Raw genomic sequence first — 17,278 nt, forward strand, 5'->3', positions numbered from 1 at the left:
AAAAAAAAAAAAATATATATATATATATATATTGGCTAAGGCTCCAAACTGCTGGATCTTACACTCTATAACTTGACACAGTCCAACGAGCTTTGTAATTTGTCATCGTTCGAACAATGGCACTAAACAATCGGTTAAGGATTGACAGTTGAAATAGAAAAACTAAAATTGCAGTATGAATTTGTGGTCACCATTTGTGTTTTAACCACACAGCAATCAACCCATGCCCGCTGGCCGTGGAGTAGGCAGGCATGTCTCCACCGACTGTCGCACTCACTAACTACTATTCAAATAAAGAAAGTTGTACGAGAATAGGTGAATTAACTTTTTCTCATCAGCGAATGATGCCTATATATCAAGATAGATGAAAGAGAATTAAGCAACAATAATATTCAATGAGGAACCATCCATACTCAAAATGAAGTGTGATTTTCTATCCACGTGCCGGACTAGTAGGAAGCAAAAGACTTTCAAACTACAAAAATGAATAGCCACAAAAAGGGCTAGAAAATCTACAACTGAAAAATGCTTCAACTCGAGTGGGAAGTCCCTTCGCTAGCACCTAGTAATGTGTGCCTGAAAGTCTTAGATTGAGGAGCTTCGACTTTCCTGCCTTTGCGCTCGCCAGAAACCTGTCAAAACCTAATGGATTGATAGAAGGGTGCTTGATGAATATCCACTCTTTAGCCAATTCGATGGACGCCGCCATCGCTTTCCTCCCGTATGAATGCAAAGCATTAGCACAATCTGATGTTGACTTGTACTGCTCCACAGACGTCGCCAGATCCTTAGCATATTCCACAGAGGCCTTATACCGCTCTACAGCCTCCTCTAGCGCCCAAGCCAAAATGGATCGCAGGTTGTCAATTTTCATCTCTTGCTCGCAAGCTCAAGATTCCAAAGCTTCAAAGGACTTCTTCAAATAAGATATTTTCTTCTTATGGTGGTGAACTTCCTTTTTCGCATCTTCCGTGAGAGCCTTTAACTCCGATGCTTGGCGATGACTCGACTCAATAAGCCAAGTCTAAAGGGCCACTACCTAGCAGGCAGAGAGACAAAATAGTAGACAATTATTTACCATGTTTGAAAGGATGAACTTAAACATAAAGGAAGATATGTGACACGAAGTTTACCCTCTAGGTATAGACCACCAAGGATCTCTCTATGTCATCGACACTATGTCCTGCAAATATCCTAGCCCTAGTAGGTGCCACCAAAGACTAGAGAATCCCCAACTCATGATAACCTTGAGTGGGAGAATCTAAATTTAGGAAGAGGAGAGTTCTCATGCTTACACCTAATGCGGCTCAAGCTACCTCCTCTGGGACTTGGTAGCGGGAAAACTTCAACGGGCTCGCCCGAAGGCTGAGGAGTCTCTTGTGTAGCATGATAATTTAATTCTCGATCAACAATTTTCTTTATCTTCGACGGAACAGGAGTTAGGTCCACATAGCTCTCATGCCTCGGCTCTGGCATAGAATTCATAGTTTTTTCCAGGTCAAATCTATACCTACAAATGCAAGTTAAAATCCATCAAGCTCAAAGAACCATAAACGAAGGTGTATACAAATATGAAATAAAAAACAACATATCCATGAACCTACCATCGGTAAGAACGAAGCCCTCGTCACTCCCCAGCACAGGCAATGTGTCCAACACCTCATCCAAGTCAAAGTCTATGTCTGCATACGGGAGATAAAGTTCGTTAGGCCCGAAGAAAAAATGACAGGTAAAAACGTGTACGAGTGTATAAGAATGAACGAGGAAAAAGAGCCTACTAGTAGGTTGACTGATCCCCACAATCAGCATGTTCCTCATAATCGCCCTAGTGATATGATCCAGGCTAGGCGCCAAATTCTCAATTATTTGACGACTGTTGGAGGTCAGTTAATACCATGATTCAAGCTCATTTGGAGGTAAAAAAGGGTTGATAAAGATGGCAAGTCTCACGACCAAGCTTTGAAATTCAAAATGTGGTAATTAGCATGCAATGTAATAAGTTCCATTATTGGCAGGAAGAGACTAAGTGCAAAGTCGGGTTTGATCACAGCCAATGAAATCATGCAATCAAGCACCGAGGTTGCCGAGCTACCAAGGATGATATTTGCAAGCTTAAGGTCGAGTTAAATGTTAATCATAAAGGCAAAATCATGTTCGGTGTATTGGATTCAAAGTTTTGGATGATATATGAAAAAACGACCAGTGGGATTAAAATGGACATAACTTTTAGCTCGAGTGACGGATTTTCGCTCATGAGTGCAATTCGGAATCGTCACGAAATTTTGCACAAGGAGAAGGCAGTTTCAAAAATTAAACTATGCGACCACATAGCTTAAAAGCCATGCGACCGCATAGGCTATTACCGAGGCAAAATTGAGGCTGACTATTTGTTCTATGCGACTGCATTGATTTATACTATGCGACTACATAGTACACATTTTTGGATACGTTTTTAATTTTTGGTAACTTTTCTTGTTTCCATAAAATTTGATTCTAATTATTATTTTCCAGTACTTAGAGCATAATTTTCGTCCAAGACAATATTTTTAGGATTGGCATAAATAATTTTCTCATTATTGATTGTATGAAATTTTGACATTTTGAGAGATTAATACAAGGGGCAATTTTGCTTCCAATTTCTTGTTCTTTGAAGAACAAATCGAACTTGTCAAGATTTGTTAATCTTGTGGCGTTCAAAACAAATTCGGGTGAGATTTATAAATTGTGTAATTAAGAGGTCATTAATTTCACATATTAATGGTTCCTTAATTCATCGTTTGTGAATTAAATCCAAAATTGATGATTCATGGCTTTCTTGGGATCCATGTCAATCTCGTTGTGGGTTCGTTAGTGGTCATTGCTATTGAGTTCACATCATTTGGTATCAAAACTTAGGCTCCAAAAATCGAAGGTTATATCTTTTCCCTTTCTTGTTGAGTCAGTTTTCTTTTTTTATTATTTTAGTTTTCTTCGTGTTCATGTTATTGTTGAGCCTTAGATCTATAAAAGTGCCAAAAAAAATTTAAATCTTGTTCTTGGGCTAATCTAACGTCCAAATCAACTTCCGTTTGTTCCGTTAGCATCGTAGTCGAATTTTCTAACTAGTGAGTCAAAAAAAATTTACTGTTCAATTTACTGTTGAAGTAAAAAAAAAAATTTATTGTTTGAATTATCTTTATATTCCTTCCAGTTTCAAGTTGTTCAGTCCAGTCAGTCAGAAATTCAAGACCACTTCTTGAATTTTCATAATTCATTCCAAATTTTCTGTCCAATTCTTTGAGTCTTTACAAAAATTCCCGAGTCTCACCCACATTCCAGTTGAATTTCCACAAGATATTGAATTTGAATTGTTCCTTGAAACATTGATTGGAAGCAGTGAGTGGAAAAAGGCTGAGTGATGAGATTTATTGAGGGTAAAAGTCGAAATTGAGTGATTTCCGAGTAAACTTTGGTGAGGCAGAAATAAATTTTTGGAATTTAGGATGTCTGGCAGTGAAGGATCGAATTCAAGCGAAATTGGTGGTCGAACAAATATGCCTGACGATGTGATGAGACGATTTGAGAGGATGTTAAAGGATATGGGTGATAGGCTAGATAGGCTTGATGCGTATGTCACCAATCTTCATATGGGACCTGGTAGATGAGGGCCTAGGGTGGATACGCATGATGAATATGGGTATGGTAGTGATTTGGATGAAAATGAGTTTAATGGAGTTGAATTGGAAAGAATGAGGAATAGAGGTGATCGTTTTGAGCGTCGGGGTAGGAATAACTTTGGAGATGATGTGGATGGAGGTATGGGCAACATCAAAATGTCCATCCTGCCATTGAAAGGTATGAGTGACCGGAAGGTATATTTAGAATGGGAGAAAAAGGTGGAGCTTATGTTTGAGAGCTATAATTATTCTGAGAATAAAAAGGTGAGGTTAGTAGTCCTTGAATTTATTGACTACACGATCACTTGGTGGGATCAGGTGGTGACGTCGAGGCGTAGGAATCAAGATAGGCCTATCAACACGTGGGATGAGTTGAAGGTGGTGATGAGAAAATGATTTGTACCTGGCCATTACTACAGGGAACTCCATCAAAGGTTGCAAGGGTTGTATCAGGGTTCTAGAAGTGTGAAGGACTATCCAAGGAGATGGAAATCTTGATGATTAGGGCGAACGTGGAGGAAAAGTGGGAAGCCATTATTGCTCATTTTCTAAATGGGTTGAGCAGGGATATTGCTAATGTGGTGGAGTTATAGTACTATGTGAAGTTAGAGGATATTTTGTATATGGCCATGAAGGTGGAACGATAGTTGAAGTAAAAGGGGACAGCTAGGAATCAATTAGGTCCTAATTTAGCTTGGAGGTTAAGAGGGGATGATGATAGAGTTGATGGGGTTGTTGCAAACAATAAAGTTAAAGTGTTAAGGGGAAAGAAAGAAAATGCTAGCAAGGAACCACCAAAGCGGAGTCACAGACTACTAGGAGCCTGGACATTAAATGTTTCAAATGCTTGGGAAAGGGATACACTGCATCTCAATGTCTTAACAAGAGAGCAATGATCTTGAGTGCTAATGGAGAAGTAGTGAGTGACATTGATGGAGATGGGATGCCCGAACTAGAGGATATTAGTGGTGGTAAAGTGTTGGAGCATGCGGTGGACGGTAAAGCACTTGTACTGATGTGTGTACTCAACACACAAATCAAGGTGGATGAAGAGGAGAAGCAACGAGAAAACATCTTTCACACAAGTGGCAAGGTATGTGGTTTTATTATTGATGGAGGTTGTTGCACCAATATTGCTAGTACAACTTTAGTTGAGAAGTTAGGGCTGAGAACAATAAAACACCCTAAACCTTATAAACTACAATGTTTGGATGATCGAGGCGAAGCTAGGGTGAATAAAAGGATAGTAGTGAACTTTTCAATTGGGTAATATAGGGATAAAGTGCTGTGTGACATAGTGCCAATGCATGCGAGTCATATTTTGTTGGGTAGGCCATGGTAGTATGATTGTAGGGTAAAGCATGATGGGTTTAGAAATAGGTACAGCTTTGAAAATGATGGAAAAACTATCATGCTTGTACCATTGACACCACAACAAGTCTATGAGGACCAAATAAGAATTAGAGATGAGAACGAGAGAAAAAGAAAGGAGAGACAAAAGAGATCTTGAGAGAAAATGACGAGGTGGTTAAGTGTGAGAAAAATCGAGTAGAGCCACATGAGAGAAAAGAATGAGAGTCTTTTGAGCGGAGAGAAAATTACAAGGCGGGCTTCTTTGCAGAAAAAGATTGAGCTTGAGAGTGAGTTGGTAAGAACTGACAAATCCCTCCCCAGTTTGTATTTATCTTTGATGCAAAAATGTGAAATCTATTACATGAGGACTTTCTTAAAGGGATAACACCATTTGAATATCTGGTTGACACATTGCAATCGGAACATTTGTGAAGCATCGAAGAAGAGTCAGTCAACCATGGCAATGTGGAATATCAGATTCTTAAACATGAGCGGGTTGATGTTCTAGTACATGGAAAGCCAGACATAAAGTCGAACTTGTTCCAAGATGGCAAATAGGAGAGAATAAAACATTCCATGGCATTGCAAAGCTTGAAATTCTAGATTCGAGGACGAATCCTTTCGAAGAGGAAGGGGATGATATGATCCGGGCTAGGAGCCAAATTCTCAATTATTTGACGACTGTTGGAGGTCAGTTAATACCAATATTCAAGCTCATTTGGAGGTTAAAAGGATTGATAAAGATGGAAAGTCTCATGATCAAGCTTTGGAATTTAAAATGTGGGAATTGACGTGCGATGTAACAAGTTCCATGATTGGCGGGAAGAGACTAAGTGCAAAATCGGGTTTGATCATAGCCAATGAAATCATGCAATCAAGCGTCGAGGTTACCGAGCAACAAAGGATGATGTTTGCAAGCTTAAGGTCGAGCTAAATGTTAGTTATAAAGGCAAAATCATGTTCGGTGTATTGGATTCAAAGTTTTGGACGACATATGAAAAAATGTGCAGTGTGGATTAAAATAGGCATAACTTTAGCTCAGGTGTCAGATTTTTGCCCATGAGTACAATCTGGAATTGTCATGAAATTATACATAAGGAGAAGGAGGTTTCAAAAATTAAAATATGTGACCACATAGCTTAAAAGCCATGCGACCGCATAGGCTATTACCGAGGCAAAATTGAGGCTAACTATTTGCTCTATGCGACTGCATTTATTTATACTATGCGCCGTATAGTCCAAATTTTTTAACACATTTTTAATTTTTGTTAACTTTTCTAGTTTCCATAAAATCTGATTCTAATTATTATTTTCCTTTATTTAGAGCATAATTTCCATCCAAGACAATATTTTTAGGATTGGTATAAATACTTTTCTCATTATTGATTGTAAGAAATTTTGACATTTTGAGAGATTAATACAATGGGTTATTTTGATTCCAATTTCTTGTTCCTTGAAGAACAAATCGAACTTATCAAGATTTGTTAATCATGTGGCATTCAAAACAAATTCGGATTAATTATGTAATTAAGAGGTCGTTAATTTCACAAATTAACAGTTGCTTAATTCATCTTTTGTAAATTAAATCCAAAATTGACGAATCTTGACTTTCTTGGGATCCGTGTCAATCTCGTTATGGGTTCGTTAGTGTTCGTTGCTATTGGGTTCACATCACTAGTTTAGGTGCAAGAGGTGCCGCCTCGGCCACTCATTGGATTTGAGCTCTTAGAAGAAAGGTAATATCTACTTGACAATTGAAAAGTCGAATCTGATGGTGTCTCCAATTGGTGTTGAAAGGAAATTGATCCATTGAAGGTTGAACAAAGAAGAACCGGGATTTTCACCCGCTGTTGGAATTCCAAAATTTAGGAAAGCGTAAAGGGACTCTAGTGGTGAAGAAGACAAATGCATTATATTGAGCTAGTTCGTGCATTTCAAAGACACACCCAAAGAGGTCAACAGAAAGTGAAATTTTCTTGCTAAGACAAACATATAAGAAGTATAATGCCTTCCTCCACACGTCAAGGATTTATTTGATTAGGAATGAGATGGAATTAATTAAAAATCGAGACAAAGAGGGGGTAGATGGAGAATCGAAAACCACCATCTATAATGTCTTTATATACAGCTATCTCGCGGGGGTCAGACCCGGGGAGTCTTTCTATAGGCCCAGGGGCTCTGTAAATATAATCATCGACTCGATCAAATTTGCTAAGAGACTTTCCCAATTTAAGAAGGAAATTGTAGAGACTATAACATTTTAGGATCTCGAGAATGATAACCTCCCCTGTTGGATCTCCAATTTCTACGTTTCGATCTAAGGACTTGGTTAAGTTAATATGTTTTTGGGAGAGATTAATTGGAACATTTGAGTTTCAGCGGGATAAATCAAACTGTTAGAATCATAGGGGATCGACAAAACTTGTGAGGGAGGCTCCCAACAGGGCTGTTCGATTGACCAGCATGTTGGCCGATGGACCATCTTCGATTGATGGTCAACTGGCTCTGGCCGGCCATCAATTGACGATGCTCGGATGGGGATCGATCGTCCCATCTGACGATGGGTTGGTCGACACACTAGTCCCCTCATTTTCACTTTCACCAAAGGAATTCATAATGATGATATTATACATAATAGGATGAAAAATAAGTTAAAAACAAAAACTTAAAATAAAGGAAGGGAGGAAAAAAAGGTTACCATGGCTATGGAAGAAGCAAGAGGATTTGTGGGAGGAGATGAAAGTGAAGAAAGGCTCCACCACTTTATATAAGCCAATCTTTTGAATTTTTCGGGGAGGGGGTGGATTTCATCCTAAAAACCAAACCCACTCATGGGGTGCTATGTATACAATGTTATAGCTACCTAACTTCACTTGGACTGCTCGACCCACTTATATTGAACCAACTATTGATGAGAGATGGGTAAAAAAATTGCATGAGGATGAAGATACTATTCCTTACCGATAAATATTGACAAGAGATAGAGGCGCTAGTGATATTAGATGGCATTAATAATCGTCTATGATGACCAAAAAAGTGAGGCCCTCTACGCCTACATTGGGCCGTTGACCCCTATAAGCACTCTATGTCTATGTTGGGCCATCGACCCCCATAAGCACACTAAGTTTATGCTAGGTCGTCGACCACCATTAGTACTCCACGTCTATGCTAGGCCATTGACCCTCATGAGCACTCTACGTCAACGTTGGGCCATCGATCATTAGGAAGCCCTCGACGTCTATGCTAGACCGTTGACCACTAGGAGACCCTCTACCCCTACACAGCTGACCCAACACGCAGCCATAAAAACATCAATGAATTGGACGGAGATCGCTTAACAATTGTCATGGACACAACCAACCATCGGATAGTTGGAGGTCTTCCACTTAGAATGTGGGGATAATGGAAGAGGCTACGTGGGACACGTGGCACCATAACTATCGAGCATTTACGTGGCTTCAGTCAACTATAAATACACCTAAGATGAAACAGGTATCTCTCTGAAAAATCTTTGACCATCTGAATACAGAGTACATATTTTCGCTTAAGTCTTTATCTAAAAAGATTCTGCACTAATTCTCACGCCGATGTACAATAGGGGAGAAAGCCCCAACCCCATTTTGCATGTAACTTTTGTTCGTCGGAGCGGCTAGAACACTTTGCACTAAAGGGAGGCCACGGGGTTTTTGCTACACAACTATTTCAATAGATATTGTACCACTTATCTTTTGAATCCATTACTTAATTATCTTAATATGGATGGATGGTCGTCATTTTCTTTAAAATAAATTATCAACTCATCAATTTCTTTAAATGCCTACTTGATTAGGTAAATGTAAAGTGGCGAACTCAGAAATTTTGAATTAGTGGGGAACAATCAAAATTACAAATAAGTTATAAAAAACAAAATAAAAACTTTCGATATGCAATAGAATGGTTTAATAGGATGCTTGAAAAATAAAAACGAAATGCTTAAAAAAATATTACCATTATATATGGAAAACCAAAGTATCTACATTCGAAGACACTAGATCATCACTGTTGAATTTAAACACGAAAAATAAAATTTTATGAAATGAAATGAAATTATACAATTTTGATCACCACTATCCAATATCAATATTTTATTTACCCAAAGGCGAAATGAAATTTTCTCATTCCAACAAAATACACATGTGGTATTTGACTTTCCCTACTCTCTCTCTCTCTTACCCCACAAATAGCACTTCACCCTCTTTCCACTCTCTGTTTCTCTCGTCCTGTTTCTTTGTACATGATACATACACAATACACACAACTAAACATATATTTATAGTAGGCAATGTCGTTGGAAGAGCATTCATCAAAATTCTAGATAACTCTATGAATCGATTATAAGAATTCTCATGGAGGACTCTAGAATGGTGGTGGTAACATCCAAGAGAATTCTCCATATTTTTCTCACAATAATTGCTTGTGGATTAAGGAATTTCAACAATTTAGAAGCTTCAATGTAAGGTGGTGATGATCTTCTATTACCAATCCTCTCAAATGGCCAGCCGAGTCTACAATAAAAAATCACTCATCGACATTATGACTTATCAAAATCAACTGCAGAAACGATAAGGAGGCTGAAATTGAATAGAATGGGTTTTGATTTTCCAAGGAAAGGGAACAAGGGAAGAGTTTTGATTTTTCAATTTGGATATTGAGTTCTTCTTCTCGGTTCTACAGACTTCAAAGGAAAAGGGGGCTGAAGGCTTACCCAAAAAAAAAAAATCAATTTTTGAAGTTGGTGGGTCACGTGACCCACTAGGACCTACTGTGGGTCCATCTCTATAAAGGTATATTTTTGACCGACTTTCTCTTAGAGATGTATTAGTTGTCCATGATAACAATGTCAGTATATACACTCGTTCTCATCAATCTCTCTCTTTCTATCTGCTTTGTCTCAAACAACTTTCCTATAGAACAAACTGTGGACGTTGGTGCAAAATGTCCTTGTGAATCACCTCATAAGACCTAACCAATCGTCGTGAAAAGCTAGGATCGCTCACTATCCTTTCTTATCTACAATTTTAACATTTACTTTGGTCTAATGCTAAAACATTTAAACCTAGTGTTATCTCAAAGAAGAAAATAGAAAAACATGAAGAAAGTAGATGAAAAATAGAAGAAGTTTAGTATGGGTACCTAGGCTAGAAAAGCTTTTATCTTCACGAAACTGTTGTCATTATTCGCTATGACATGGCTGGAGATTGGATAGGGCCTTAATGTGGTTGAAATCTTTGAAGTGTAGGAAGTCCCAGAACAGATACAAAACATTCCTTCCATAGGTTGGTGAAAAACCCAAACATTATATCCCTGAAATCAATTTATGACTTTGATCACCTAAGCAATTTGAAACCCTTGGGCGTGCAAAAGGCACCAAAACTCAAATTGAAAAGAATAATGCTATTTAACATCACGCATATCAAGCATCAGTTTATATGACAACTAAATTTCATCAAATGATAAATTTACTTAAATGTAATGTTACTTAACTATTGAACCTATTAAGTGTTGTTGGGAATCTACTTATCATCCATAGCGAAAAATTTAAACAGATTTCAATTCCCACCATGGATCCTTTTGTGTTTAGATAGAAACTGTGATAGAAATTGTAACTTTTACGAGATTTGCAAACTCATTTGCTGTTTTTTCGTTCCAACGATCTTAGTTTGATATCCAAAGCTGTCCAATTGTCTAGCATCTAATAGAAATCCACACAGGCACCAAGGTTTTCTCCTGTTGTGCTAACAAGAATCAATTTTCTAAGAATTACAAACCCTAGTCACTTATTTATATAAACCTAAACGGACTTAGCCTGACCTGGTCTAAAATTTAATTAACCCAATTAATTAAATTCGGTCCGTGAATTAATTAATTCAATTAATTAATTTGAGCCTATAAATAAACAACCCAATTAATTAATTTATCCAACGCTTGTTAAATTAATTAATTGACAAATCACAATCTTCCAATTCTCCGTTTGTGTGCGACCCATCAGGTTCTCGATCACGATACCTAACGATGTCAATTATTTTTTTGATCTAATCAAAATCGATAAATTAAAACACCCTTTTAATTTATCACCAATTCACGTTCGCCGTCTCGGATTGACATCTAGCAATGTGTCAGTGCAATATATGTGACTAAAAATGTCATGTGATATGACAAAATCAAACTCATTCGTTTACCATGAAACTATATTCCCTTCGTCAATATGATCCGATCAATTACGAGATATGGATAAGTGTCAATCTCAATTATCGATTATATTTTTCATTCCATTATTCAGTCAATATAAATCGAAAACTCCTTTTCAACTTATGAGTACACCTTGGCCAAGGATTTTATTATCGACTTAACTGAATAAAATGTAGATCATAATAACTTATTATCTAAGAGTGACGAATCATCTATTGGTCATTCACAACCTTCATATGATTCTTGAGATACCCGAATGACACCGTATTAATGGCCTTAGCAGAGCAACATTTAACACCGCCAAAGTATGACTGTCGTCATATAAGGTGTAACGCCTCGAATTCTAATAACCCGAAACGTTACGAAACATGAATATACCTTGAAATAAACAGTTTTAATATAACGAGAAATTCTATAAAAGATTGAATAACATTTAATCAAAAGATAAATTTAAATATGTGGAACGTTTGAAAACATATCATTTATCCAAAAATTATTAGAACAGTTAAAACTAATTGAAAATTTATAATGCACTCACAATTGGGTCAAAAATGAATAACCCATTATTAGTTCTAGTGTTTTTGAAAATTAAAATACTTCATGACGAGGATCCGTTGGTCCAATAGCAAATCCATCCACCGCCGTCCAGCATACTAATTATCACCTAAAAATTGTAAATAAGGGGATGAGTATAACGAATTGTACTCAATGAGATACTTGCTACTCCACATTCAAGTCAAACATGAAATTACAAATAAATTATCTTACCAACATAACATGAGAATTATCACACCATGACAAATGATAATTCTAGCAAGCGCTGCAAAATAACGTGAAGGCTAAATTGTGCCTTGAAAATAACATGAAGGCTAAATTGTGCCTTAAAATGTATCATGATTTCTCCTGAAGGAGCCTGAATTGAAGTAATTAAATTCATAATAACGTATTTGAAAAGATGTGGAAAAACCACTAATAGCACTAAGTATCTCACCTTTTGAAAATGAAAGTGGAGAATAAAATTGCAGAAATGTGATTGCAATTCCAAAGCCTTAAAAATCTAAATAATATAGAGGAATATTTTAAAGAGGGAGAGGTAATGGACGTGTAGTAGAATGTGGTTTTAGTGCTCTATTTATACTGTTGAGGTCGGGTAATCACGTGGGGGAAGTGGAATTTCAGCCATATTTAAATTCGTATTTCATGCAATTTTCTGAGAAATTGATTCATAATTCCCGATTGATATAGTATGACTGGAGATTAATTATTGGTTTTCTGCCAATTTCTATATCAATTACAATTACAACAAGGAAATGATAAGTATTACACTGCATGACTTTTACATGTGGACAGGGAAAACAAATCTGCCTCCTATTTGCATAATTTACTCTAATACAAACATCTTAAATTGTCAATCTCCTAATGGCCGAAAATTATAAAATATATGCTTATTAATTAAATTAGAATTTCAATCCAATCTTCCCAAAATTTGTTCCAATTAAAATGACCTTTCCATGTTGCATTAACACACATCCCAAACCTTTTTTAGAAGCATCGCTGTATATAACAAAACCTTCGGAACCATCTGGTATTGTTAATACTGGTGCTGAAACCAATCTTTGCTTCAATTCTTGAAAACTGCTTTCACACTTAGCCGACCATTGAAACTTTACTCCCTTTCTAGTTAATTGTGTCAGTGGTCCAGCCATCTTAGAAAATCCTTCAATAAATCTCCGGTAATAGCCAGCTAGACCCAAGAAACTACGAACTTCGAAAACTAGTGGTGGCAGTCAACTGGCGAAAAATCTAATCCTTTAAAACTCTTATAACCATAATATCCTTTAGATGGCTAAAACTCGGGTTTAACTTGACCAAATTAAATTTTTCTTGAGTCCATAATTCGCCATTTATTATGAGCTTCAAAATTAGCCCAATATTGTTATTGGTAGAGTAATTCTAACTCCTTCAATAGTTAACTATTTGACCCATTTAATAAAGTATAAAATTATTTGATATTTTTTTTTTTCAATTTGGTCCCTCAACTAATAAGATAACTATAGAGATAATCAATTAACTTGCATAAGAACTTAACTCTTAGAAAATCCTTCAATAAATCTCCGGTAATAGCTAGCTAGACCTAAGAAACTACGAACTTCGCGTACATTGGTCGGTCTAGACCAATTTGTTACAACTTCAACTTTAGCTGGGTCTACCTCAAATCCTTGCGCAGTAACCACATGACCAAGAAAGTCAATACGATCTAGCCAGAATTCACATTTTTTTGAATTTGGCGTACAACTTCTCTTTTCGAAGCGTATTTAATACACTCTCAATTGCTCTTCATGTTGTTGCTTATCCTTTGAGTATACCAGTATATCATCGATGAAGACTATAATGAATCGATCTAGGTATTGATGAAAAACATGATTCATTAAGTCCATAAACACAGCTGGTGCAATGGTTAACCCAAATGGCATCACTGTGAACTCATGGTGCCCGTACCGCGTTCTAAAAGCTGTTTTTGGGATTCTATAACCTACCCTCCTTAAAATAATTTCGTCCTCGAAATTTACCTTAGATTAGTTGAAAAGTTCGGGATACTTGATTTTCATCTCATTGGTGATAACCTGATCTCAAATCTATTTTTGAGAACACCGTTGTACCCTTCAATTGATCAAAAAGATCATCTATCCTTGGGAGTGGATATTTGTTTTTTATAGTCAAATGATTAATATCTCTATAATCAATACACATCCTCATTGACCCATCTTTCTTTTTAACAAACAATACCGGCGCTCCCTATGGGGATACACTAGGTCGGATGAAACCCTTATCCAATAATTCTTGTAGTTGTGCCTTCAACTCCTGTAATTCTTTTGGTGCCATTCTATAAGGAGCCTTAGATATTGGTGTTGCCCCAGGGGTCAAGTCAATTGTGAACTCTACTTGCCTATCAGGCGGTATACCAGGTAGATCTTCAGGAAAAACATCCACGAACTCATTTACTACAGGTACATCTTCTATTTTCCTTTCGGACTGGGGTTTACTATTTATATTCAATAAAAATCCTCGACACGTATTCTTCCTCAACATCTTTTCTGCTTTCATTGCAGATATCAATCAGGGTAGATTCCTAATTCTTGCTCTAAGGAATCGAAATTTTTCTTCTCTAGGTTTTTGAAATAAGACTTCATTCTTATGGCATACGATAGTTGCATAGTTTCTACCCAACCAGTCCATACCCAAAATTACATCAAAGTCATTCATTCCCAAGATGTACAAATCTGCCTTTAGTACTTTTCCTTCAATCTCTAACTTAACACCTTTAATCATTTGATCAGTATTAATGACTTCGCCCGAGGGTGTACTAACTTCTAGAATGTTATTTGTTTCTACGCATTTACTTCCAATCTTATCCATAAAAATTGTAGAAATAAATGAATGAGTCGATCTAGAATCCATAAGAACAATAGCAGGTATGTCGAATACTGGTAACATACCTATTATTACATCTGTGTTTTGATCCTCATTTTCTCCCATCAAAGCAAATACTCTGGCCTTTCCCTTCTTAAGATGGTCACCTTATTTCTTCTTCTCTGAACATTCTCTAAGGAAATGGCCACTTTTACCACAAATGTAGCATAATCCCTTTCCTTGAAGACATTCTCCCAAGTGTCGCTTGTTGCATTTGGAGCATTGAGGAAAAGTTTTATTTGAGCTTGACAAAATCTTTACTTTCTGATTCTGATTCCTGTCTTTGTCGTGACCTTGCCACTTTCTCTTTACAGAAGTCTCGGTGTTGGGTTGAGGTTTCTTTTCCAATCCTAAACCATTAGAAATTGCTTGTGCTCGACGTACAACTTCTGCATAAGTAGTATGTTGCTGGGCTGCCATGATTCCCTTAATCTCTGGCTTTAACCCCATTTCAAAACTTTTAGTCTTCGTCAGCTCAGTGTTTACCATGTGTGGAGCATATCTAGAAAGCTGTTCAAATTTTCTTTCATACTCTCCAAGTGGCAAATTTTGCTTACGTGAGTTGGAGAAATTCTACCTCCTTTTGATCCCTCAATGGCTGGGGAAAATATTTATCCATCAACGACTCCTTGAATTGACCCCAAGTGAGATTACATAGTTGTTCTGCAGTTTTAGTACGTGTTTCGGAATCCCACCAATGTCCAGCATCGTTAGTCAACATGAACTTTGCACATGAAACCTTTTGAGCGTCGCTACAATTCATGTGCTCGAAGATCCCTTCAAGTCTTCTCAGCCACTCCTCAGTTGTGAAAGGGTCACCTTTACCATCAAAGGACGGGGGTTTAAAACGACGAAACTGCTCAACGATCGAGCTCATGGTGTTAGCACCTCTTGTTACATTACTAGGTGCCACCTGAGCCTGCTGCCTGCCCAAGTCTTGCACTGCCCTCAATAAATCTCTGAACATAGTAGCTTGATCTTGTTGATGTCTTGCCATTTCCTTTAAGTAAAAAGTAATCTATCTTAAGAACTATTTAACCATGCTACATTCTTCCTATAGATCTTTCTAAGCCATGTCTGTCGTGTATATTATGCTAAGGCCAAAAGTTACGCATTAAGGTTTTAGTCATATGATAATCGTATCATTAATCGTATGATATGATTAATTGGCATTCTACTTTTGAATAAAATGATGCATAAGGAAAAGCTCATGAGATTATACAACTAATTAGCATGCATGAAAATATAAAAATATTCTTCAACTTTGCATACCTTAACAATATTGGACAGTGGCAGATTGATGAGCATTGGATTCCACGGATCTCGTAACTTATTATTGTTATGTATATAAATTTTGTAAAATGGATTTTTTTTTAAAAAAAATTCTAAAATGAAAGGATTTTCATAAAATTTGAAGTGGGTCTAAAACATTGTTTTCGTCTTATCGATTTGAATAACGCGCAACTAAAGAGGCTTCCAGGTGAGGAGGGGAGTCACATGGACCGCTTAAATCCCAAGCTTGCCTTAGACAGTTTAGGTCTTTTTGACAAAGCCTTTTAGTTTTACGAATACGCAAATCAAGAAAACTCGAACAATGAATTCCCCCTAAAAGATTAAATATGTATAGCCCCTTTTTTTTTTTGAAAAAAAAATTGTTAATAACAACAATACGAAGGTAGAGTCAATCATGTGGTCATTTCATAAATTTATGGATAAAAAGTCCAAACAATCCTATTCTACATTTATTTTAATTTCAATCGAAGAAAGAAGGCAGAAATTTTGGTGTGTGACATTTCATTATAGTAAATAAATCCTTATCCAAAAAAATTATAGTAAATGAGTAAACAAATAATCATGTCCAAGAATAAACAAATAAACACGTTTGGACAACTATAGGCACATAACCCCATTTTATATTACGTGAAACAAAATTTCACAAAATCCCATTTAACTTTACTATTCCCGCGTCATTGTTCATCCGTGAACAGTGACTTACCTTTTTTTTTTTTTTTTTTTTATACACGAGAGTAGTGATGGTCACTGCACTGCACCAAACAAAACCAAAATAATAGTGACACAATTTGGATGGAGGTCACTGTTCACAATATTATTTTATCATTATTATTATTTTTAAAAAAATATATAATCTCAACGTGGAAATTGGAAGAAGTAAAATTTACTTAAAATGAAATTCCTTACAATATCTAGGCAGCGAAAAATATTTCATGCATTCGAAACTATTCACATAAAACAACATTTTTTTTTTGAAAATTTTAAGTCTATAGGATCGATTTTAGAACACTTAGCTCTGATACCATTATGTAACGCCCCGAATTCTAATAACCCGAAACGTTACGAAACATGAATATACCTTGAAATAAACAGTTTTAATATAACGAGAAATTTTGTAAAAGATTGAATAACATTTAATCAAAAGATAAATTTAAATATGCAGAACGTTTGAAAACATATCATTCATCCAAAAATTATTAGAACAGTTAAAACTAATTGAAAATTTATAATGCACTCACAATTGGGTCAAAAATGAATAACCCATTATTAGTTCTAGT

At 36.5% G+C, this 17,278-nt stretch overlaps 1 protein-coding gene across 1 annotated transcript; it reads right to left on the reverse strand.

Moving 5' to 3' along the window:
- Positions 1-14,033: 14,033 nt before the first annotated feature.
- LOC111382191 lies at positions 14,034-15,705 on the reverse strand. Its single transcript, XM_023006097.1, has 4 exons — positions 15,286-15,705; positions 14,970-15,218; positions 14,462-14,798; positions 14,034-14,332 (listed from the first exon to the last, which is right to left on the reverse strand). The coding sequence occupies exons 1-4, from the start codon at positions 15,703-15,705 to the stop codon at positions 14,034-14,036; spliced, it is 1,305 nt and encodes a 434-aa protein (XP_022861865.1).
- Positions 15,706-17,278: the final 1,573 nt, after the last annotated feature.

The sequence above is a fragment of the Olea europaea genome, unplaced genomic scaffold, assembly GCF_002742605.1.
Source record: "Olea europaea var. sylvestris unplaced genomic scaffold, O_europaea_v1 scaffold2444, whole genome shotgun sequence".
NCBI classification, from domain to species: Eukaryota; Viridiplantae; Streptophyta; class Magnoliopsida; order Lamiales; family Oleaceae; genus Olea; species Olea europaea.